This window comes from Zonotrichia leucophrys, chromosome 7 (assembly GCF_028769735.1).
Source record: "Zonotrichia leucophrys gambelii isolate GWCS_2022_RI chromosome 7, RI_Zleu_2.0, whole genome shotgun sequence".
In the NCBI taxonomy this organism is placed as follows: Eukaryota; Metazoa; Chordata; class Aves; order Passeriformes; family Passerellidae; genus Zonotrichia; species Zonotrichia leucophrys.
In genome coordinates, this window is record NC_088177.1 from 10,585,850 (window position 1) to 10,610,231 (window position 24,382).

General features: G+C 49.3%; 1 protein-coding gene and 1 long non-coding RNA gene across 4 annotated transcripts in view; one reads left to right on the top strand and one right to left on the bottom strand.

Moving 5' to 3' along the window:
- The first annotated feature begins 1,879 nt into the window (after nt 1-1,879).
- LOC135450113 (uncharacterized) lies at nt 1,880-14,738 on the top strand. 2 transcript variants are annotated; one of them, XR_010440954.1, is made up of 5 exons: nt 1,880-1,952; nt 2,872-3,003; nt 3,615-4,874; nt 10,197-10,321; nt 12,096-14,738. It is a non-coding gene; the product is annotated as an uncharacterized LOC135450113 (long non-coding RNA). The 2 variants fall into 2 exon arrangements; XR_010440955.1 differs by having other exon boundaries at nt 3,615-4,213.
- VWC2L (von Willebrand factor C domain containing 2 like) overlaps nt 7,729-24,382 on the bottom strand; it is a 45,486-nt gene continuing 28,832 nt past the window's right edge. Inside the window, exon 4 of one of the 2 annotated variants that reach the window (XM_064717914.1) lies at nt 7,729-9,702. In XM_064717914.1, coding sequence (XP_064573984.1) covers nt 9,554-9,702 — 149 coding nt within the window. In that variant the 3' untranslated portion in view covers nt 7,729-9,553. The remainder of the gene's footprint in view (nt 9,703-24,382) is intronic. The other variant, XR_010440953.1, reaches the window with a different exon arrangement.

Consider the following 24,382-nt stretch of genomic DNA (forward strand, 5'->3'; position numbering starts at 1 on the left):
CAAGCTGGAATTGTAGCTGTTCTCCATTTCTGGATTTCCACTTATAGCTGAACAACTCAGGCCCACCTTTGATTCAGTGATCCACAGAAGAAAACACAAACCTGCTGTCTGCCTCTTAAAAGTTAATTAATGCTTCTGTGATTCACTAATGAAAAAGACCAAGATGAGAAATAGGTGAGCAGTAAAGAGCTGCATAAATTCACCAACAAAGCTGACAGAAGCCTGCAATTGTGTTCTGAGCCTGAGAACACGAAGAAATGGGGTTAAAATGATTTGTGACCAGGAGAAGGAAGAATTTCCTTCTGTTACATGACTGCATGTAACTTTTATTAGTTTGGTGATGTACACAGGGACTATTTCTCTTGGAAATGGCTTTTTGGTTAACATTTCATTTTCCTCCCCAAAGTCAGCTCTCTTGCAGTGATAGGAAACACAGCTCCCTGCAATTTCCTAGCCCCCAGCTTTATTAATGACACTTGTTGTCATTGCAAATGATCTATTTCAGGCCAGGCCACAAAGCTCTTGTTTTGCAGGTGAGTGAGCCCTCTGCCCTTTATTGCACAGCATCTCCACAGCAGGGCAAGGCTGAAAAATGGTTTAATAAAAAATAGCAACAATAAAGCTCATTATAGGTTGCATTGATAGCTTTATATCAGCTGCTGCTCTTTAGGAATTGGAGTCTGTGCACTAATTTGATGTCACTAAATTATCCTGGGTTTTGGTGTGACCACTCCCAGTATTGCATTTCCAGCCTTTGGTATTGCCCAGTGCATCCAAATAACACCTGCAAAAGCACCAAGGTCACTCCTGCCTGCAAAAGGCACAGGTTTCCAGGGCTTGGGAGGTGGTGCAGATGACCTGGCAGTGGATTAGGATACATTTATCACCAGACAGATGTGACAAAATCAGATGGAGTGGCCTCTTGCCATGGGAATAGGTTCCTGTGGGGAATGGAGCTTTTAAGACCATGTCTTGGGAAGGCTCCTGTTGGTGCTGGATCTAGCATCTTCTCATGAGCCCAGTTTTTACCCCTCCATCTTCTCCAGGAGTAGTTTCTGGTCCAAATTTTGGTTTGTTTAAAGGGAATGTGGCTCAGTTGTTTTCATGTTTCTTTTTTTTCCTATTTTCTAACCTGCTTGGTTTCTCTTTTCTCTTCATAGGTAACAGAAAGGCTTTGCTTCAAGGCTTCCCTCCAGCACTGGTGCCCCCTGCACATGGAGGTAGCAGAATCTTTGCTATGTGTTGTGTTCTACAGGTGTTTCTATTCTCAAAAGAGTGGTTTTAGTCTCAAATTTAAGGCCAAATGCCATGGCTGGGTAACACTACTTGGAGAGTGTGCCTGACAAAATGACAGAACAAGTCTGTGGGTGGATCTCAAAGCCCCTGTGTGCCCTGCATGAGGTTAGAGGTGCAACAGGCCAAGCCTGGGCAGTGACACTTCCCTTGCTGGGATAACTCCTCCAGAGGATGCTTCAGTGGTCAGGGATTCAGGTGTGTGTCCACCTAAACTTCTATTTCTACACTGACCTAACCTGCAGGATCTTGTCTCCTATCTGGGAATTTCTTATTTCTGCTCTTAACATGATTTCACAGAAGCAAATTCCTGTATTTCTGCCAGAAGGCATCGCACTCGTGGGTAGCATGCAAACACTGGGGGAGTTTTGGCCTAGGAAATGATGGCTTTGGTTTGGGATTCACTTTCTCAAATCAGGAACTGTGTAGGGGGATAGAATATAAGAAAATAAAGATAATGCAGAGAGTAATCTTACCCCTAAGGAGTTGCAGCTGGGCCAATTATCAAAGATTAGGAACAGGCCTGACTTTAATAGGCCACAGCTGAGAAGCAGATGCTATAAAAGAGTGGGGTGGCTGCTTGGGAAGGGAACTGGAGTCAGTGGCTGCTTTGGGAAGAAGAGTCAGTGCTCTGAGAGCTGCCCATGAGAAACACCAAGGTATGAAACCTTTGTGACAAGGAAACAACAGTATGGAACCCTGCAATAGGATGCCAACACAGAGGATGCAGAGAGGTGGGACTGCAGATGATGATTTGGTCCCCATGCTCCAGCTGGATGGAAATCAGCCTTGGATCCTCTCAGAAGCACCCAAGGGGAGCAGGCAGGGAACCCCCATGGTCTCATGGCAATGTGCTATGATTTTAGGACTTGTCTTTCCCATCCCCCTGCTTGTCTTGCCTGAGGCACCTGCACCTCCTTCTATTTATTGTTTTTCATGCTGCTGACAAAAGCCAGTGGGATTTAGGATGCCTTTTAGGAGGGCTTAAATATCCCAGGAGCTTCCCAGCAGGACAACAACCACACTTTATTATCCAGGCACGTCTCCATTTGCTTTGCCTTCCTGCTGGGGGGCAGGGAGGGGCAGTGCTGTTTGTTTGGGAATGCAATTAGCCCAAGTGCTCGGGCCCATGGCCAGCCAGGAGGATAACCTTGAATCCAGGGAAGTTAGGGGAAATTTAAAGCCATCTGCAGCTGCAATGGGTCCCCACACACCCCTTTGGCTCTCAGCTTCTATTCCTGACAATAAAGTGCCAGAAGATTCGCACTACAATGGGAAATTGCTTCTTTGGGTATCACAGTATCTTGACTTAGCAGTGCTTTAACCTTGGCCTCATGTTTCCTGTGGGGCCTGTTTGCTGGGCTGCTCAAGTGCCCACAGCAGCCAGCAATGTATAGGATTTTCCATCTGAGGAAAATTAAACCCCAGAACCTTTACCATCCTCTCGTTGCCAGACATGCTCTACCTGCATTAACTTGAGCTTAATGGACTGCAAAACGAGCCTTTCAGCCTGTGTGGGAGTGGGTTATTTGCAGCAGAGCAAGTTCCTCACATTTTTATCTCTTCCCTTTCCCAAAGCTTTTGTCCTTTGGAAAAAAAAAAGAGAGAAAAGGCAGACACAGGCAAGTTGTAAGAAGAGAAGAAGAGAGTTGGGCTCTAGGAAGTCCAGAGAACTGTTTGGGCAAGGCAGAGGGTGCAGCCACAAGTCAGGTAAGTAATGAAAAGAGCAGTGACCATTGCTCCCTGTCTCTGAAACCAAGCTGATGTTTATTAGCCAAGATCCTGGTGGCAGTGTTGGGGATGGTACAAACTCTCCAGGCCACACTTTTCAGCACACCAGCTGAACTCCTCAGCCTGCTTTACTGCAGCCTTCCCCAAAGTCCTCCAGGTAGGACCTGAGGCTGCAAAAGACAGAGCCTGCTGCTGGTGGGCTGCTCCTGTCTGCAGGGTGCACTCATCAGCTCCCCAGCTGCACAAGGGGTGATGGTTTTACACTTTATACTGGATGTAAGGAAGATGGTTTCTGCAGTGAGGGTGGTCAGGCCCTGGCACAGGCTGCCCCATCCGTGGGCACATGCAAGGCCAGGTTGGATGGAGGTGTGAGCAGCTTGGGCTGATGGGAGGTGTCCCTGCTCATTGCAGGGGGTTGGATTAGATGGACTTTAAAGGTCCCTTCCAACCCAAGCTATTCTGTGAGTGTGTGATCATCACACCTTGTTTGGAAGGACAATTTAAAGCCCTGGTGAGCCCCCTTCTTCACCTGCTTCCTTGGAGTTTTGCTTTGCAGATTCACAAGATTTTTTTTTTCTCAAACTCCCTAGGCTTGGGTTTGGCTGTTTCTCCAAACACAGAGCCAAGGCACCACTGAATCCCTGAAGAGACAATCCATATGGGTAACAGGAGAATCCCTGTGCAAACCAGGAGGAACAATGGGCTGCTGGTTTCTCTTCAAGCTCTCATGGGTTATCATTGTGAAGACAAGCAGCATGGAACAGTGTGTGTGTTTAATGACCAAAAGTACCTTCAGTGTGTCCTTCCAGTGCCAGATGCCTTACAGCCTCAATGAGGATCTTTAATAGAAGCATTAATTATTACTGAAACCCTGCTTTGTCCCGCTGAAACAAGTCTAATAGCTCACACTTGCTCTGCCTCTCTCCTCCTTTCCCCAGATTCCCACCTCCTGTATTTGATGCCAGCATCAGGAAGGTTCCTTTCACCTGGCTGCTTGGGCCACCAGCATGGGTGCTGTGCAGAAAAGGTCAGGCACAGCTCCAGGGCTGCTCCATGAGCTGAGGATTGGAAAGGATGCCCTGAAACTGTTAGAAAGCATCACTTGGTGCTGCCATACCCATGCCCTTGCCTTCTTTTGTGGGAAGCCCAGTGCCAAGAAAATATCAGCTCCCAGCTCATAGAGATGCAGGTAACTAATTGAAATAATTGATTAATTAAATGCAGATATCTCTTCTCTGTGAGGGTGCTGAGGCCCTGGCACAGGGTGCCCATGGAAGCTGTGGCTGTCCCTGGATCCCTGGAAGTGCCCAAGGCCAGATTGGTCAGGTCTTGGAGCAGCCTGGGATGGTGGAAGGTGTCCCTGCCCATGGCAGGGGGTGGGACTGTATGGTTTCTGAGGTCCCTTCCAACCCACACCATTCTTCATTCTGTGAAATAGTGGCTCCAGGGCAGCCAGCACAGTCAGAGGACGTGAACTCCTGAGAAAGGAGAGGCTTTGTCTGTCTGGAGCAGCCATGGATAAGACCCAGCTGTCTGTCTGTCCAAAAGATGAGGCCATCTCTGCCCATGGGTGCAGCCATCACCTGCCCCCAGGGATGAGAGCAGGCAGTGCTGCCAGGTGTGGGGGCATGGAATGAAAGAGAACAGTGTAGAAGGTAATCCACCCCTGAGGAGGTGCAGCTGTACTGATCACCAGAGATCAGGAACAGGCCACAGCTGTGTCCAATAATGATGATGAGTGCCATAGAAGGGTGGGTGAGGAGGGAGATGGAGTTGGAGTTTGTTGGCTGTGCTGTGAAGAGGAAGGAGTCAGTGCTGTGAGGAGCTGCCCATGAGAAATCACCCAGAAGGTAAGGGAGTTTTGCAAAAAGATGACAACAGGCAGGGGCACCATCTTGCTCTGTGCCATCCCAAAGGAGCCTGGCTTAGCTTTTTTGTTGGGTTCTGTCTCTCCTTCCAATTTCCTAGTGTGTACTTATCCCTTTGTCTGTGTGGGGCTGGGCGAGTTGGCATCTTCTGAGAGCAGAGCTTTTTTAGGTACTGAACTTAGTCATGGTAAAAAGATGATAATTTCTCTTAAAAAAAAATAAAAAAGGTAATCTATCTGCAAGTACAAATGGTATGTTATGGTATATAATTTACCATATGGTGTATATACCATTTAATATTCCATGTGGTATATTAGATGGCCCTTGAAAGGTTCCAACCCAACTCATTCTATGATCCTAAATATATAAATACAGGTAATTCCTTTCCATGCCTTCCATCCCCTGTGTTTTAAAAGCTAAGCTTCCACACCACAAGGAAGCTGGATTCTTGATAAATTTTTCATTTTCTCTATTGACTTGCTGTTGCAAACCCATGTCCTTTTGCTGTGTAAAGGGCATTCATTTGCCCTGTATCCACATGGGCCCTCTTTCCCCTTTAACAAGCACCAAAGAGAAACACTTTCTTGCTCTTGCTGTGCTGGAATGCTGGGATTTGCTCTTTGCTTTTACCTCTAGCAGAGCTGTTGCTGCAGTGGGTCTGTTCTCCAGGGATGGTCACCAGGGCACTCAGCTCAGTGTGTGCCACTGGAGCCATGGTGTGCTGCTGCCTCAGGAGCCCTGCTAGGATGGGGAGTACCCCAAGGTGGGGATTTTGCCAGGCTCAGCCTGGTTTGGAGTGTGTTTTGCAGCTTCCTGGGGGAGGAGGACATTGCCCTGCTGTCCTCCGGAGCTGAGTCATTCCCCCTGGGGTGTGCAGGAAATAATTCTGTAATTATAAAACAATCTTGACTAATGGCATATTAATGAGGACAGGGAAAGGTGATGCTCTTGGGATGGGCTTCCCCACTGCTAGGAGAAGGAGGAGGGAATTGTACACAGTTGCTGCATTTGGGGGGGCAAAAATGGCATCACATCAGCAGGGTTTGGGTGTGAGAACCCTAAGGAAGGACTTTCCCTAACTCTGGGTCTGTTTCTTCTGCAAAATTCACTGTTGTTAAAATTCACACAGCTCCTGCTGCAGGTGTTGCCTCTGAGCTGTCCACTCTCTGACCTGCTCTTTTGCTCCAGTTTGAGTCCTTTTGGCTCCCTGTTCCAGCCACATCTGCTAGGCTGTACTGCTGCTATCTCACCTCATTTTTCCAACCCATCACCTCTACCTTCCCCTACTTTCTGCCCTACCAAACCCTCTGCTCTGTTCCTCAGCATCTTCCCTCACCTTTATCCACCTTCTCTCCTCCATCTCCCACAAATACCTGATGCATTTTCAGGAGTGTCAGCCTGGGGGCATGGGGAGGATGGTGCCCACAGAGGGGGTTGTGCTCTCCCATCTGATAACACATGTACCAGGCACCTTTCCCTTCAGCTGGCAGCCTCTGGAAGCCCAAGATGAACCTTTCAACAAGATTAAGGAGATGGTATTAATTGCTATCGATCACGGGTCAACAAATTAAATTGCATCTGCAACTGCATCTCTGAAAGGTCTAAATGAGAAGAGTAGTTAATGGCTCTGGCTGGCCCAGAGCTGTGATTAATTAAAGAAAGAAATGAACTACAACGTTGGGGAGAAAAAAAAAAAAAAAAAGGAAGGAGATTGGGATGAGAATGACATTCTGTGGTGTAGCTGGAGAGTGCCTGATGGGAATTCAGTTCTGGTCCCACCCTGGCAATGGTTTTTGGGGCTACAGGCACCCCAGTGCTGTGGGGGCACTGCCCACCTGTGGCTGGCAACTCTTCCACATAAACAGTGGAAGTTTCCTAGAAAACGATCAGTGCTTTTCCCTTCTCCTTGTGGGATCCCTCAGTGGGACTGTCTGACACTGCTGGGTTTGGGGGAATCACTTTCCCTTCTGCAGCCTGAGCCACAGAGCCCTTGCAGACACATCCATGATGGATCTGCAGGGCTTTCCCTCCTGTGACCCAGAGCATGCTGCTGCCCCTGTGTGGGGTCCTTGGGCCAAGGGGTCCCCCTCCATCTGCTGCCTCTTCCCTTTTTTTCCACAGAGTCAAGGGCAAAATCCTGAGCATTGCCATGTTCCTTAGCAATCCCTCTGCTCTTCCCATGCCAACCCAGCACTGCAGCATCCCCCTGGCAGCTGGGACCAAAGTACTCCTGGGTGGGAACAAGGGTGCTACTGTGACTCCTTGGGAAATAATAAAGTAGCACAGCATGGAATGGAGATGGTGCTTAATTAATAATGAAGAAAATAATAATATGTGGCACGTATAGTGCTGTACTTGTTCCAAGCACTGTACAAACATTAACTACAGTAATTAAGCTGTAATTAATTAGAGTAACTACTAATCAGTGTAAATAATGATGCATCTGGAGGTTCACAAAGGAGTTTGTGAACTGAAAGCAAATTTCCATGTTCAGGAAATGGTATCAAATATAAAATGGTACCAGCAAAAGTAATAAAAAAGCAGATGGAGGTTGAAGTGAGAGCCTGGGAGCTGTGTTGGTCCATGGCAGCTCCACAAATGGGAATCCTGGTTTGGCAAAGCAAAACTGGTTTAGTGAGTTACTGCTGAGACACTCCCTGAGCAACCCATCCCATCCATGGCATTCTCATGGCTACTCCCAGGCTCCCCACCTGCTCCTCCCACCCCAGCTGCACTCACCAACACTGGGAAGAGGCAGGAACTGGAGCAAGGGGTGAGATGGGGAATTGGGAGTTTGAGGAGCTGATGAGCAGCTGAGTAAAATACACCACAAATATGTAATTTTGGGGTTGTTTTGCTGGTTCACACACTTTATATTTAACAAAATAATTTTTTAATAATATAGTCTTTTACACATCAAATATTGTTCCTAGGACCCCTCCCTCCCATTTGTACAGATTTTTTTTTTTTTCTCACTAGTTTCAGGCACACTATTGTTTGTAAGTTTTGAAACTGGATAGTCATTGACAGGCAACAGCTTACAGAGAGACGTGGTGATGATGTCTGGAATGGTACCAGCTGGGCCTGCAGGGAGCCAGTGCTCAGCCACAGGACAGCACTGCTGTGCTGAGAGCTCCTCCCACCCCTGCCCTCCAGGAAAACACCAACATGGGGAGAAATGGAAGTATAAAGGCATTAATTAGTGAGTATGAAGTGAGCCTGATGTGCTGATCTGCTTCAGTGAGGATGCTGTGGGGAGGATTTGCTGCCGTCACTGAGAGCAGCTGGATTGGAGCCTGAACTGTGAACAGAAGGAGCACCACCCCCATGGATGGCACTGACCAAAAAGCAGGGAACCAAGCGTGGACAGAGATGGGAAAGGCCCCTATGCTTGCCTGGCCAGGCAGGCAGGGAGGTGACATTGGTGGCCTTTCTTTCACAGTATTGCCAGGGAGCTGCAGCCTGAGAAAGGAGGAGGTACCAGTGCTGGAGTCCCTTGGCTGCTGGGGAGCTGTGCTCCTGGCAGGCAGGCACAGAAAGCAGCTGCTTTTGAGGGACAGCCCTCACAGGAGGCCAGGCCTGCCCTGCTGCTCCATGGCTGGCTCTGTCCCCAGCTGTGGGGGTGCTCCCTCCCTCTGCAGCAAAGGGTCTCACCTGCCAGTGAGCCAGTTTAGTGCTGCCACAGCCACGGGACATGCCTGGGCACCTCCAGAGTGGGGTGATCCCATATTTTAATTGTCACCTGCTCTCACTGAAGGCAGTGAAACTCTGGCTGCTCCAGTGAGAGCAGCCTGGGGATGGGACAAGGCAGGTGAGCACGTGCTCAGCTCAGGAACCAGGGACAGACTGGGCCCTCTTCCCTCTGCTCCACCACTGTTGCCCGAGCCAAGAATCACACATACAAGCCATGTAAGATTTTGCTTTCATGGAGCACTTGGATGGCTGCCCCAGCCTGCCCATGCAGCTGCTGTGGGCCCTGCTCCCATCAAGGTCACATTGACTGTGTAGGTGTCTTCAACTTTATTGTCCCCACTCAGTGGAGAAAGTATTACACAGATACAGCTTTGTGTCATGGCTGTCCAGTCTATACCTGTGCATCTACCTCAGTCCTGCTGCAGGTTACATTCCAGTTGGGATTTTTTTAATCCCCCCATCCTTTGTAATTTCTACCTCCCTGCTGTCCTTAGTGCCACCTGTGCTTACAGACACAATCCAAATGCTCCACCTCTTGCTCCACTCGCAGCTGTATTGTCCCGATGATCCCAGCTTAGGAAGAGACTTAAAAAAAAAACCACAATAGCAAAAAAACCTTCAAATAAATAACTGTGAAAAACCCCAGGATCCACACTGCAGGAAGTGAGAGCAGTGACTCCATCGGTGCCTTGCCAGGCCAGGACCATGTGTGGGCTGTTTTCCTGCTGTCCTCCCCTGCCAGCTCCAGTGACTCCCACAGCAGAGCAGACACCTGGGAACAGAGTGTGTACAGAGGGACAGGAGCTGCAGGGGACACGGAGACACCCTGCCCCACAGGGACCCAGCTCTGCTCACGTGGCACCCACAGTGGGCTTGCAGCTGGCAGGAGGTCGGACACGTGGGCAGCATCGAGGCCATTCCTTCATCATCATCACCATCACCGTGAGCAGGTTGCTGGCCAGGGGCTGCTACAGAGCCTGCTTGCCCTGGCACTCGCGCTTGGAGCACTGTGCTGGCTTCCACCAGTCCCCGTTGTGGCAGTGGCAGATGTTGCAGTCGTCCACCTTCACCTCGATGCCCGCGGGAATGATGGTGGTGCCCGCAAAGCAGTTGGGACCTGTGGAAACAAATGGGGGGGAACAGGATAAATGCTCTGTGTTTGGATGGGGCAGTGCTCTGCCCTGAGCCTGGGACAGGCAGGGATCCATGGGGAACAGGATAAATGCTCTGTGTTTGCATGGGGCAGTGCTCTGCCCTGAGCCTGGGACAGGCAGGGATCCATGGGGAACAGGATAAATGCTCTGTGTTTGCATGGGGCAGTGCTCTGCCCTGAGCCTGGGACAGGCAGGGACCCAGTGCCAGCCCCTTGCTGTGCTCTGGCCATGAGATATCAGCACTGCTCATGTCTGCAGCAATGCTCCCACCTTGCTCAGTGCCCAGCCCCGGAACCACAGCAATTCCTTCTCATATTTTGGTTGCACTCAGGCACTAAAGGGGAAAATAAAGGCCTCAAAACTTTCTTTTCTGTGTCCTGAACAAATGGCATTGTTATGTACTAAATTAGGCTGACCACTAATTTAGTACCTCTTTCTCCCTAAATTTTGGCTGCAGGATGGACAAGACCATGAGGACACAGCCCAGCCTTCCCTTCTCCAGTCTGGAAAGGCTGCAAGGAGCTGCAGGGACCAGAGCCAGTCCATCCCCTGGGGCCATTGGCAGCCATGCACCAACACCAGGTAACCCCAAGGACCTCCACCAGCTTGGAGCTATTAACCAAAAATTATTTCTTACATCACCTCTCCAATTAGCTTTCTGATAAAATCTTGGTTATTCTCCTCAAGGGTAATTCCTTTAATCTGCTTATTATTGCTTTGGGTGTTTTTTAATTTATTTTTTATTCTTTATAACACAGTATCAAAGCTGAGCAGCAAGTCAGCAAGGATCTTATTTCCCAGTCGCAGAATGGCTGGGTAGGAAGGAATCTTAAAGCCCTTTCCTCCTCCTCATAAAAGCCCCACAAATATCCACTGCCCATTGTCCCCCTGCAAGATCTCTCCTCTTCAGTGCTTAGTGCCAGGAATTAATGTCAGAGCCACACAGAAAATTCAAGGCAGTCACACTGGTGGCATGGAGGAAGCATAAAGACATTTGAAAAGTGTTTTGTGGCTCAAGTGCTGCTCTGAAATGTCACCCCTTGACTGGCCACCAGTTTTAATCTCTGCCTCCAGTGCATGAGGTGCATTCCAAAGGTGAGAGCGTGTACAGACATGGAGTTATGGGCAAGTTGTTCCTTAAGGCTTAGGCTTAAGGCTGGGAAGGGGAAATGGGGTCCCTTACAAGGCTGGAAACAGGCTGAGCTGTAGCCAGCCCAGTGCCAGGGTGCCAGAGAGCTGTTCATGAGTGCCCTGGGTCAGTGAGGTGCTCCTCAGGGCCCTTTGTTGAACAGACCATGAGTCTGGCAGGGCTGGGCTTAGCCAGACAGTTCAGGGTGCCTGAGTGTTCCTTGTGTTTCAGCAGCCTCCTGCCTTCATTAAAGGCCCCTTCAAACATGGCCTGCTCTGCACTCCCATGGCAAAAACCCCTGCTTTTCATTGTAATATAAACAAAAAAGCTCCTGGAGATTCAGGTGGCAAGGAAAGGGGAAGATCATCTTCCCCCTTGTTGCCCTGCCTGCTAAGCAACTCATTTGAGAGGCCAGTGCTGCCTCCACACCCACACATGTCTCCAGACACAGCTTTGTCTGGATTTACAGCACTGCCAGCCCATTCTGGGAGGCTGGCACTGAGGGAGCCAGCAGGGTTGGCTCACTCAGGTGAGTCAGCTTTGCCTCCCAGACAGGCCTTGGGGGCCCAACACCTCCCTCATGGGACTTTGGCACCTCAGTGGTGCAGGGACCATGGTCAGCCAAAGGTGATGGGGTTGGGACTGGCTGATGGGTGCTGCCAACTGGGAAAAGGTTATTTTTCCTTCATCCTGCTTATCTGTCCATTCCTTGGCTGTCCTTTCTCCTCCCAGCAGCCCCAGGTCACTTCTCCCTCCTGAGCTTCCCCAGCAGGTCATGTGGAAATAAAATAATAAATACCATTCATTAATGCCCTAGAGCAGGGAGGAGCAGAAAGCAGACACTGAAGCAAAGATGAGATGGATGAGGGGGATGTGCTAAAACATCACCTGCACATCTGAGGTTCCCACTGGAGAGGGGATCCCTTATTCTGGGGACATGGGGCAACTCTGCAAATCTGTAATTAAACACCAATGATCTGCCCCTCTGATCCCTGTTGAGCCTGGAAGGACCTGCCAAACATCTGTGTGTGTAACAGAAAGAAGATCTTTGGGATACTGCCCCCATCCCAAAGGGGGAGAATGACAGCTGTGGTGGGTAAATCCCAGGCACTGCCCCACTGCAGCAGCACTGAGCACCCCTGGGCTGCCCAGGGAGCTGCAGCCAGAGGCTGAACTGAGGGGGAAATCACAGCAATTGGGTTTGTTTTCTTTCTTCTTGGCTTTTAGCAAAATGGAGGAAAACATGACCCAGGGCTCTGCTGACATGTGTCCTCCTGTGGGATGTTCTGCCTCTCTCCAGACAGACTTCAGTACTTTTAATTTGGGCCAGCACTGCCACTGCTCTGGGCCTTTTCTTTCCCAGCACTCCCAAAATAGCCCCTTCTGCATTGCCTGAGTGAAATGGTTTCTTTTGCTCACCCAGTGAGCTGGACAGAGCTTTATTGCATCCCTCTGCCACTGCTATCCCCCATCCCTACAGAAACATGAATTTCTAACAAACAGAAGGCAAAAGTTCCACACTGCATGTGTGATAATTCAACTTCAATTCCCACTGCCTGAAATCCAGTTTTCCAGCACAATCACTACCAGCCAGCCTCTCCCCCTCTGCTTGTTTTTTCTCCCCCATTTAACTTCTCCCACCTTCCCGTGGAAAACTGGGTCCTGTTTGTCCAAACTGGGATGCAGTGAGCATTGCACCTGCAGTGAAGGTGTGAGGAAGAGGCACTCAGAGAGGGAGCACTGCTGGAATTCAGGTGCACATGTGCCATGGCACAGAAAATGCTGCTTGGCAGGAGCATAAGTCACCAGGGAGCTTTCCAGAAACGTGGGGATTTATGGAGCTGGCAGCTACTGGTGGAGATAACCTCCAGCACCTGGGGATCTGCACGGCTGGGCCATGTGCCCTGGAGGGGCTGCAGCCCTTAAAGCCACAGCAAGAAATCAAGCCCTGTTTGGGATTTTTCCCTGTGCATTAGAGCTCAACAGACTCTTCTAAATTCTCTAATATTAATTTTCCCTCCCAACATTTCAAAGCTCAGGGCCCCAACCCAGCATTGCTGAGGACTGGCCCTTTCCCACCGTGGCTGCCTGGAGGAGCTGGATGAGAGCAGGGTCTGCCAAACCCCAAGGAATGACACAGAACAGCACCATGGGTTTTTTAATTATCATTCAAAGGAGGACACTGCTCAGAAATATTTGATGACATGTCAAGCACATCAGGTTACTTAGGATGATAGCAGCAGGAACAAGAAGCTGCCCGGGGCAAGGGCTCTTGTCCTGCTCTCAGCAAAAGCATCTTAAACCACGACTGTGATGATAACAGGACACTAATCACCCTTTTCCTTGCTCAGGGAGACTGATGGGAGAGGTTTGCTGCTCCCACAGACAGTGTAATAGTGAGATTTGCTTTGCTTAACATAGTTAATACTCATAAAAGCCAGCAGCACTCCAGGCTGTTTGCTAGAACAGCTGTGAAGATTTTTATGGAGATGTATTAGGGAGATTCAGATGCTGGTTTGATGGGAGAGATGTAAAAAAAATCATATTTGGTTTGTGGTATGGGGAGAATGATGGAAAATTCTGCAGCCATCTGCTGAAGACCAGTACTTGGGTGCTGAGCCTGCTCCACTGCAGCCCTGTTCCAGAGGGAATTCAGGGACCAGGCTCTCTCCAGCACCACGAGCTGATGCCTTGGAGCCACTCTGTGAGATCAGCAGGGTCCCCCCAGCTCCCTGGGACTCCTCAGATGGGTTTCACTGAACTCAGCAGCTCTGCCCGTGGCTCTCAGCAGCTCTGATTTAGCTCTGTGTGTGCAGAGAAGCAATAAAAGGAAATCAAATGTTAATCAAACAGCAAGCACGGATCACTTCAGGCCAACTGTGATATTCAGATGTGCCCTGAATAGCATCTTGCCCCAGACACAGCTCACAGTCTCCACCAGAACATCTCATTGTGCAGCCTCTGATTCCAGCAAGAGCAGAGGCTTCCCCTCAGTAAAACATGTCTCCTGCCACTTTGAGAGCCTCCCCATGCCTTTAGGAAATATTAAAGCTGACTCCAGGAGAATTTAGCTCATTCAGTCAATGGATTCCATCAAGGAGGGAGAGAGGTGCTGATGGCTACGCTTATCTGCCCAGTTAAGGCAGTGCTAAACAGCAGCTCAATTGAGCAGCCATCCCTCAGGCTCCCAGGTGGTGTGCCCCACTATTGAAGCTGCAAGGGATAAGTGCAAAGCTGTGCTGTTTCCTGACAGTGTTCAGGAATGGAGACATCCTGGAACATACCCCTGGATGCTCACTCAGCTGAATGAGGCTCAGTGGGTTTGCTTTTGGAGCTCCACCATGAACAGAACTGGGCATGGGGCTTTGCTGCTGGCAGTGTGTTCTGCCTGGGGAGGTGTTTCTGCTGAGCATGGCCAAGTCTCTTCCCAGTGGGAAGGCAGATTTTCCTCTGCATGTTTCCATAAAAACAGGCATCTCCCAGGCTTCACCATGACCATCCCACACCACAAACCATCCAGATTCCAGCACTGGTGTCTGGGACTGAATCAGGGACCAAATGAGGATGACACTTGGAATCCACACAAGGATGCTCGTGGATCTCTAACAGAAAAAGAGGAAAAACACAACAGAATCCCCAAGCTCTGTCACAGAGGCAAGAAATTGCCTGTGCCTGCATCCTGGGATTTTTTCCATGTCCGGGCTGAACTCTGCACTCAGAAGGGAAGGAAAACCATCGTCTTGTTTTTAATGATGGCTGCCATTTCTGGAGGATAACACCTCTCCTCTCTGCTGATCCTGCAGGATCTTTTCAAATGTTCATGTAGCTCTGGCAATGCTATTTATGTGATCACTTCAGATTGCAAGAAAAGAGCTCAATTTGTTGCTTTAATTAAGGAGCTGGGGAGGGAAGAAGTCCTGTTTCCACTCTGCTATGCAGAGTGCCAGCCCCGTCTCCCTGGGGAAAGGAGGCAGCAGGAGAAGCAGGAGGTGAGACATAAAGAAATCAGCTGGTGATGCTGAGCTCTGCCCTGCTGAAAATTAAATTTGGTGACACTCTGCAGGGGCAGCTGAGAACCCCACCCATAGAAAACAACCCTTGAGCTTTCTTGTGTTAGAAGGAGGCCAGAGCTGGAGATCTGGCTGGGGCATGGCTGAAGCCTGAGGCTGCCATGATCCCAGGGTGTGGGGCAGTGAGTTCCCACCCCAGGAACCCCACGTCTGCCACTCCTCAGTGGTGGCAGGAGGGACAGCGCTGTGCTGTGGCAGGTGTGTCCATGCCCCCAGGCTGCAAAGGACACAGCTCCTCCCAGGACAAACACCAGGAGAAAAGAACCCCCTGGACTCAACAGTCCATCATCACCCAGCCACCACAGAGACTCCTGCAGGGCTGCAAATGGGACTGCTTCAGGTCAGTGGCCCCATCCCCATCAAGCCTGGAAGCTGCTTCTCAGGCAGCAGTGAGCTCTGCTGTGGTGCACAGACTGCATCACTGCCTCAGCTGCCCCCTCAATAAAATCTGCATGCTGCTCCATTTGCAGGAGGCACTAAGAACTGAATCTGCCAACCCATGCCAGCCTGAGTGCCACAAATTAGACCTCCCTCCCTCCAGTGGCCAGTGGTGGCTCCAGCACCTTTCCAAAAGCTCAGGAATTGCTCTGTTCCCCTTTTTTCGGCTTGCTGTTGATATTTTCAAATTCCAAAACAAAGCCTTGGACTCTGTCAGTTTAACCCCATCCCCCTTGTCCTGTGTGGCTGCCATCTGTAGTAACAAGTGTCTCCTCCTTGAGGTGACCCCAGCATGGGAGGTTCACTCTGCCACCCTGCCCAGCCACCCAGGGAGAGCTGGCTCTGGCTGACAGCTCCTGGAGTCATCTGCTGGTGCCTTCTAGATGTCCAGGAGCTTTCAGTCATGTGCATCACGGCCCCAAAGAATTCCTCTCCTCTGAAGCTGATCTGCAGCTCTTCTCCATCCTGCCTGCATTTTTCACTGCTCAGAAGTCAATGTTAACAGCCCTTCTCAAGCACTGCCTATTTACAGGAGAGATTTTCCAGCCATAATTCACATTACTGGGTGCCTGAAGATGCCTAAAAGTTATTTAATCTCTGCATTAAAATATATATATATATATATCTGCAGCATCCTTGTCCAAATGAAATCCAAGTTGGTCAGTCCAAGCAGCCCTCCATCATTAGAAGGAATGCATTAAGAAGGCAAGGGGAGGTGAAAAGCTCAGTTCAGGTCAATGGGAGCTGTTCCACTGATTTTTGCCAGTGATGCAGCCACCACACAATAAAGAAAATACAACAGAGCAGCAGCTCCCAGCCAGCCCAGTGGGACAGGGACCTCCTGAGGCCCCACATTCCCTCCTGGCTCTCTGCACACATCATCCAGCTTTGCTCAGACAATCCCAAGTCTCTGCTGCCTTGCAGTCGAATGGATGCAGGATCCCACTCGAGTTCCCTAAATTGTGAGCTGGCACCAGTGACAGAGACTGATTTAGGCCTTTGCACTGCAGTTAGAGAAATACTGATGGCTCCTTATCCGTCTTAATCAGCAGCAGCAAACAAATGAGGGACAGGGAGACATCCAGAAGGGAACACACGGCATTACTCCTCCTTATTGATAGCACAGTTACTTAATTTGATGTGGAGACATAACTTCAGGCATCACTAAGTAGTGCAGCAGGGCTGGTTTGGTGCAGGGAAGATCTATGGGTGCAATTTAAAATCCGTCTGTTTGGCAGCGGTGACGTCCATGGGCGCCCACACGGAGCCCAGCTCTGCGGACAGCTGGACACCATCCCTCACCGTGACAGATGGGACAGTGTCCCTTCCACAGACAAATGCAGCAGCTGAAAGTGGTGGAGCCTCACCCCACTCTTCACTTTCTGTGCTGGTAGGGTGAGCTGGACAACAGGGGACCAAGCCAAGACTGAGCACAGAATCCCAGAATGGTTTGGGTTGGAAAGGACCTTAAAGCTCGTCCTCCTCCACGCTCTGCCATGGGCAGGGATAGCTCTGCTGGACCAGGCTGCTCCAAGCCCCATCCAACCTGTCCTTGGACACTTCCAGGGATGGAGCAGCCACACTTCCAGGGTCTGATGGCTTCTGGTCATGTCCAGCCCTCCCTTCCCTGGGGCAGCCACGCTCTGGGCACAGCCACACCTTTGGCACAGCTCACTCGGGGAAGGCAGCGTGGAGATGGTGGAGCAAAGCTCATATCTGGGCACACCAAAGAAAATAATGCATGCTGTACGTTTCCCATTGCTTTAGGTAATGGTATCTGCCTTCCCATATGGACATTTCCCCCAGCCCTGTGCACCCAGCCCCTCTGTTTCTGATCCCAAGGACACCAAAATCAGAGCTGGGAGCATATCCAAGAGCACTTGGAGCTCCCTGCAAAACCTGCTGCCCATTTGACTGGGTTTCTAACCCAGCTGTGGGTTAGAGACTGCTGGCCAGCATTGCTGCAGTGGGAATTAACAGGTATCAAACTCATAACCCTTTATTCACTCTGCTCACTCACACAGCCTTGAAGTGACCTGGCTGGAGGAGCCAGCACATGGATCAGCTCCCAGACAGCACAAGAGCAACTCCCAGTGCTTCAGACTCATCTGTAAATCCAGGGCTTTCCCCCCTCCTTTTAGTGTAAAATGCAGGTTGGTATTTTCAAAGTCACCTATGGGATTTATATACCAAATTCCTCTTCATTTTAAAAGGATCTGTGTGTGCAAATACCTTGATCAGCACTGAAAAATGGTAAAAAAATCTGCAAAGGCAAAGGGTCCAGCATTGCATAGGCATGAACTGTGCATCCAAAGCAGATTTTCTGCACCAGGTTGTACTGTGCCCACTCTGGGCTGGAGGAGGAAAACTGTAACACCTCAAAGCCAGCAGTAACCATCAATTAAAGGAGAAATCTGTATTTCAGCATTTACCTGAGCAAACAAACAGGATTAGCTCTTAAAAATCTTTTTGCAGACAGCACAAAGTTTTGGGAAAATAGCATAGATTTCTTTTTAAAATACAGGTAGATTGCAGCTGTGAAAGCTACTCTGAGGTAATTTTAACCTTTCAGGTAAGTAGCAGGCTTTCAAAAATTTGTCTAAATGGGCACTTCCCAAAATGAATTCCAACAGCACTGAAGGTACATTCATTCTTTTAATGCTTCAAACATTAAAAGGTGAGGTGGGTTTTTTGAGCTGGGTTTTTTGAGCTGGTATCAAATAGATTCATTTAAAAGAAATTAATTAATAGAACTACCATTAAACTATTGCATCAGGTGAAGAAAAAAATATATAAAAGCATGCATAATGTGCTGTAGTGTTTGTGCTGCCTTCACCTCAGTGGCTCAGGAGCCAGGAGCAGCCACAGAACAATGTGTGCCATGGACCAGGCTCAGGCCCAGGGACTGAGCCCTTGCAGCCAGCGTTGCCCAAGGAAGGAACTGGGATGCAGAGAAGCAAACTCATCCAAGGATGCATGCTCACCCTGTAGGGATCTGGGACACAGCAGCTTTTGGTGCATGCAGGCATGGGAGGACACCCTGGTGCAGGGAAATAAGGGCCCAGATAACCCCTGGATGCCAAAGCCTGTGGAACCCTGCCCAGGCACCTCCACTCAAAGGCAAAGGTTAACAACAAAAGAATAACAAGCAGGACTTTTTCCCTGGGTCTTTTGAGATTTTAGCCAACTTATTCGCCTCTTGGTTGCGCTTTGTGTGAAAATAGAATGATTTTTATGGGCCACTTTAACATTTTTTATGTCTTTTTTTCTTCAGAAAAAGAAAATCCCACATTTGGTGTAAGAATTAAAACAGTATTTCATGCTTAACTGCAATCACAGATGATGTATGGAAGAGAGCTGGCTTCATGTCAACTCAATATAAAGCCAGAATTGAATCTAACTTGGTCACTACAGCTGTGCGATGTTTTATGGGGTGAGGGGATTTTTTCAGATCAGTCATAAATGAAATGGAAACTTTGACTGGGCTCATTTTGTATCAAATGGGAGCAAAAAAAATGTAGGGCAGAACCAAGACTGCTACACATTCATCTGAGTTGTTCCTGCAGAGGTGGAGCGTGCTGCAAAGCCAGCCCAGCACCAGGCCCTGCTGCAGTGGCCATCGGTGCCTGGGGGCACAAAGGCCCTGCCAGGGCAATGGGGCTTTCCTGAGCTCTGGGGAACCACATGCGGGGATCAGCCTCCAGCTCCTGGCTGGAAACAGCAGCACTGCAGCCCAGGTCCCTGGGGGATGGGCTCAACTGCTGCAAAAATGCCCTCAGGCCTTTCTGCCACCACGGCATGAGTGTGATGCCTTGAGGGCACCAGCACGGTCCCACCTGCATTCAGTACCTGTTTTTTCTGATGGTTTTAAATATGGGGTTGTGTTAGAAATGGGAGTTCAGAGCAAAGATAAAACTTTCCATGTAAGGGAGGAGCTCCTGTGGAAACCATTTCTTCCTGCTCTTGGCTCGTGTTTGAGTTGTTGAGTTTTCTGCCGCTGACTTTGAGGAGAACCCATCTCCTGCTGCCTTCACCACCACTCCCATCTCCCTGGCCTCCACCACTATTCCCAGCCTCTTGGCCTCTGTGATGATGGACACAAAAATTATGGCCACAGCCAGGTAAGACCCACGTGAAAGGGGAATTTAATGGTAAAAATTAAAGCCAGTCAGCAAAGGTTCCTGTTCCAGTCAAAGGATGGATCTCCTGGGGGGTGTTTAACAGCATCAGCCTTTGGATCTGCCTGTTTTCATCCCTATAAATTTCGGATGGGCTGCAGTGGCAAAGCTCCCATTTCTATGCAAATCCATACAAATGATTGATTACTTGTAGAAACAGAATAACCACAATGGCAGAAACAGTATTTCTTCGTTTATGTGGGGAAGTTAATTACTTGCCTGTGGCACAGGAAAAGAAAATCAGGAGAACATTTTCCCTGACCCCACCCCAGCCATTAAGGCTGGTGGTAGACAGACAGGACGTGGCACTGCTGTGCCAAAATCTGCATCTCCTGAGGAAAAAGGAGGAGCAGGGAATGGAAGGGGCAGGGCAGGATTGGTGGATGGATCTTGAGGACTCACATGGGGAGACCAAAGCACTGCAAGGACAGGCACACCTTGGTCTGATGGACAGAAGATACAAACAGAGGTTGGTGCTTCTGGAATAAACAGGCCCCTAAACACTTCTGCTGGCACCTGCTCTGCTTTCTCCAGCAGCTGCAGAAGAGCTGTAATCCATGTTTTGTCCCACGTTTTGCCCTTCCTGTGCTGTTCCATGGAATTGAACGGTGTCTATGGCATTTCCAGGGTGCTTTCAGGTGGTTCAGAAAGAGTCTGGCTAGTGACAGAAATTAAATGAGCAGTGCTGGTTTTGCATGGGAACAGCTGCATTTAATGACATCACCCAGTGACAAAAGGAAGGTCCCTTCCTGTGCTCATAACCCGGGGTGGCACCACAAAAGGCATAAGCACAGTGCACGTGGGCCTTTGCACTCTGCAGGGTGAGGCTGTGCTGATGTGCAGGGACAGGACAGTTCTGGGAGGTACCAGCTGGCTGTGGGAAAATGATGCTGCCTACACGTGGTTCTGCATCCCTCCTGCCCAAACCTCCCAAATGCTTTGTTGCCCTTCTCTGCAGTCTGTTTTTATTCATTCCCAGATGAAATTCTTGCTCACCCTCTGGTCTCAGTGGCACCACAGCATTTGAACATCTCACAACCCCTCTCCTCCCACCTTCCCCTGGCACAGGAAGTGCACTGGGCAAACTGAGGCACAGAGGCAGTGGGGGCTCCTGAGGGGATGCAGGTTATTCAAACTAAACCCAACAGGAAAATGGATTTGACTTGCAGCAACAGGAAGGTTTGAGGCTGCAAACTGCCTTCTCAAGTGTGATGGGAATTGGTTCACCTTATTGGCAGAGGGAAGGAACTGTGGGACAGGCTGGCAAAGTGAGGGACAATGACACCCAAAAATTCCCCAAATGGGGAGTATTCCCACACTCTTCAGCTAGTATTCCCTGCCTTGTTTTCCCTGCATTCATTTTATGCCTTAGAAATTTTTTTTTAAAGCTAGAAGAGGGATTTAGACATTAGAACAGCTCCTGACCTGATATGAGTTAATGATTTTATAAAACCCCTGAAAAATGCTTTACTTTAAAAGATTGATGTTTCCTATTGTATTTTTTCAATGCCAATTAATTACTTAATTCATTAGCAATGTAACACAGGAATAGTCTTTGAAAATCTGCTGCTTTGTGTAGATGCCTTTAATTATGGATAATTAAATACTGTGGAAGGACCTGATTATACCTCTGAGCATTTTCTAATCTGGAAAATGAAACACACTCCTGTACTCCTGAACACATAAAACAAAAGCTGAGCTCAACAGCCACAAGAAGTAAAAAAAGATGGGAAAACAAACACCCCAAAAGCCAGAACCACTCCAAACCCTGCAACTAAAAGAGGGTGGGAATTCCTGGGGAGGCTGGAAGGATGTGATGCCCTGACACAGGGTAGGACCCAGATCCTGCCTTGTTGGGGTACAAGGGGGAGCCTGAGTGTGCTCAAGGTGGAGCTGCTGCAGGCAGCTAACAAACATGGGCCCAGTGAACACAACTGGAATCATACAAACTGGTCCCTGTTAGCACTTGCTAAAGCTGGGAACAGATTTCCCCATGGTTCCTTGAACATAGGGCAGCAACAACCAAAACTGCCCCAAAGAGCAAAGCAAAGCACTCTGCAAACACAGCCATTGGAAAAGGACAACCTGCCGATGGCAGAAGTTATTACGCTGTGGTTTCTTTCTGTCTCGGAGTTTTAGCCCCAGAAGAAAGCTGTTGGGAATTTAGCTGCTAGAAAATGGAAAAGTACAAAACTGTGGCTAATTCCAAGTCCTGCACCTGTGTTGATAGCATGTCCTTGAGGCCTAGCTGTGGTAGGATAACAAACAGTGAAAGAGACATGAGAAAAGAGAGATGTAACCCCTAAGGAATGAGGAAGAGTTTATGGTGTAGTTTAACCAATAGATTGCTTGGCTTACAGAATATTCATAAGCTTATTACTCGCTGTATAAGTGTCTGATGCTCTCTTCAATAAACTGGAATTTGCTTATCACTCATATTGAGTGTCTGAGTCTCCCCTCACTGACAAATGGCTCATCCCCGACAAAGGCCTCATTCTCTCCGACAGAAAGCCAGGGAAATGCTTGTTTTGAAGACAGTATTGCCCCAGTGCCTCTGAGACAGATCCTGTCCCTGACTCTTCCTTTGCATCCTTCTTCCCTGGGCCATGAAGTGCCAAACTCAGAGAACAAACTCTCTTGTCTTTATTTATTTCTCAGCTGGCAAATTTTTGGAGAAAAATTAGGACAGGTGTTGTGAAACGTTAGGGGCAGGATGACATGGGGGACACAAATACATGTCTGGCACAGATGGAGACACTAAAAGAAGGAGAATGTCATCCCTAACACAGGGGCTGCCTGCCTGCTGTAATTCAAAGCAGCAGTGTGGCACAGATGGAACTGGATGATCTTCAAGGCTGTTTCCTACCCAAACTCTTCTGTGATGATTTCTGGGTGCTGATGTCCAAGTGTGTGATGTTGCCCTGCCCCAGAGATTCCCTCCTGGGTGCACTGCCAAAATCCTCGATGCAGCAGCTGGTTTCAGCTGAGAGATGCAGAAACTCAGCCACCATGGGGTGAAGTGCACAAGGAGACACTGCAGCACGTGGGGCACACTGCTGGGGTGCAGTGCCCATGGCATTTGTCAGGATTCCTACTGCATGCTGCCAGGTGCCAGGCCTGCCAGCAGTGCCAGCTCCACTGCTGCTCCACCTCAGCCGCTGGTGAAGTTTGAGACATGATGAGCTTATGTGGGGGATTTTATTTAATTATTTTTGCCCAACAGATTAGTGGAAAAGAGAAAGTCAATGCTGTCTTGCTGACCCCCACAGCTGTGCCCTATGAATGCACTGAGTGATGAGAACCATTGGGTTGGCCCCACCTTGGAGCCAACATTGAATGAGCCCATGCAATCCCTGGCTTCCTGCAAATTCCCTGTGCCAACACTTCCTGTACTAGGGCACATTGTCTCTAGAAAGCCCAGACCTCAGTGAGGAGAACAAAAAGCACACATTTTCTTGATGCACTTTGAGCCTCACCTTCATGTCTGGCAAGCCCTGTTCCAGCAAGGAGAAGCTTTCACACAACCTCACTCTTCAACTGAGCCTTAGCAACAGGATAATTTAATGAGCACATTTTGCCTGTGGTGTGCACAAGGTAAAACCCTTCATGTTGACCAGGCTCATGTTTGCTTTGGAAGGCTGGTGCATCCATGGGTGGAAGAGCACGGCTTGTTGGGCACAGCTTGTCCTGGCAGACTGATGGTGCCTGTCAGCATCCCACAGGAACCTGTCAAGCACTGCTCTTAATTAGCTGATCCTCTCCTCTCCTCTCCTCTCCTCTCCTCTCCTCTCCTCTCCCTTCTCCCTCTCCTTCTCTCTCTCCTCTCCTCTCCTCTCCTCTCCTCTCCTCTCCTCCCTCTCCCTCCCCTCCCTCCCTCCCCTCCCCTCCCCTCCCCTCCCCTCCCCTCCCCTCCCCTCCCCTCCCCTCCCTCCCTCCCTCCCCTCCCCCCCCCCCCTCCCTCCTCTCCATCTGTGGCTACTTTAACCCTTGGTTACAAGAGGAGCTTGGGCACATGAAGCCAAGAGGGAGAGCACAGGCAGTGCTCCCCTGAGAGGGAGAAAACAAGCACAGGAGAAGGGGCAGTGCAAACTGCAAAACCACTGTGCACACAACAGAGGAGTGAGGAAAATCCTGGGTGTTCTTTGCTGCGGGCTTGTAATGCCTTCTGTGGAGGCCACTCCTCTCTCAGCAGCTCCCCTCTAGCCTTTCAGATCCATAGATAAGAATTAGGCTAAATCTGTAAAGAAAAACAGGCACCTTTATTTCAGGGGTTGATCCACTAGGAAACCCAGATAACCATTTGAACAGGGGTGTCTCTCCAGTCTGGGTGAAGCTGTCCAAGGAGGGGCTTATGCAGGCCAAGGAACTGGCCCTCACTCTTTCTGCATGTGAAACCTTCACTGTTGAGCTGTCAGGATGAACAAGAGAGGGAGCAGATCCTCAGCTGCACACAAAACCTGGATGTTTCCCTTGGAGCAAGGCAGCCAGGCTGGTTTACAGCAGCCTCAGGGACTGGATCACAGCATATTTACTCTCGGGGGGGGGGGGCTTGATGTAGCCAAGACAAAAAGTGGTTTCTGTACAAAACCAGCAAATGTATCAAATCGTTACAGTTGTGGGCAGGTTTTCATTCTTTAACACAGTTTCCCATTTAATTTCCAATCTAATAATTACAGTTTGACATTGCCTGTAATAAAACATTTCTTTTTTGTTTGGCACAGCTTGAAAAGTAACCAGAAATTCCCGCTTGCTGCTTTGCTTGTAGCACAGGCAGTTGTGAGGGGGGAGCAGTCACTGCCTGGGTGTTGTAGCCCTTTCTGTACCTGGT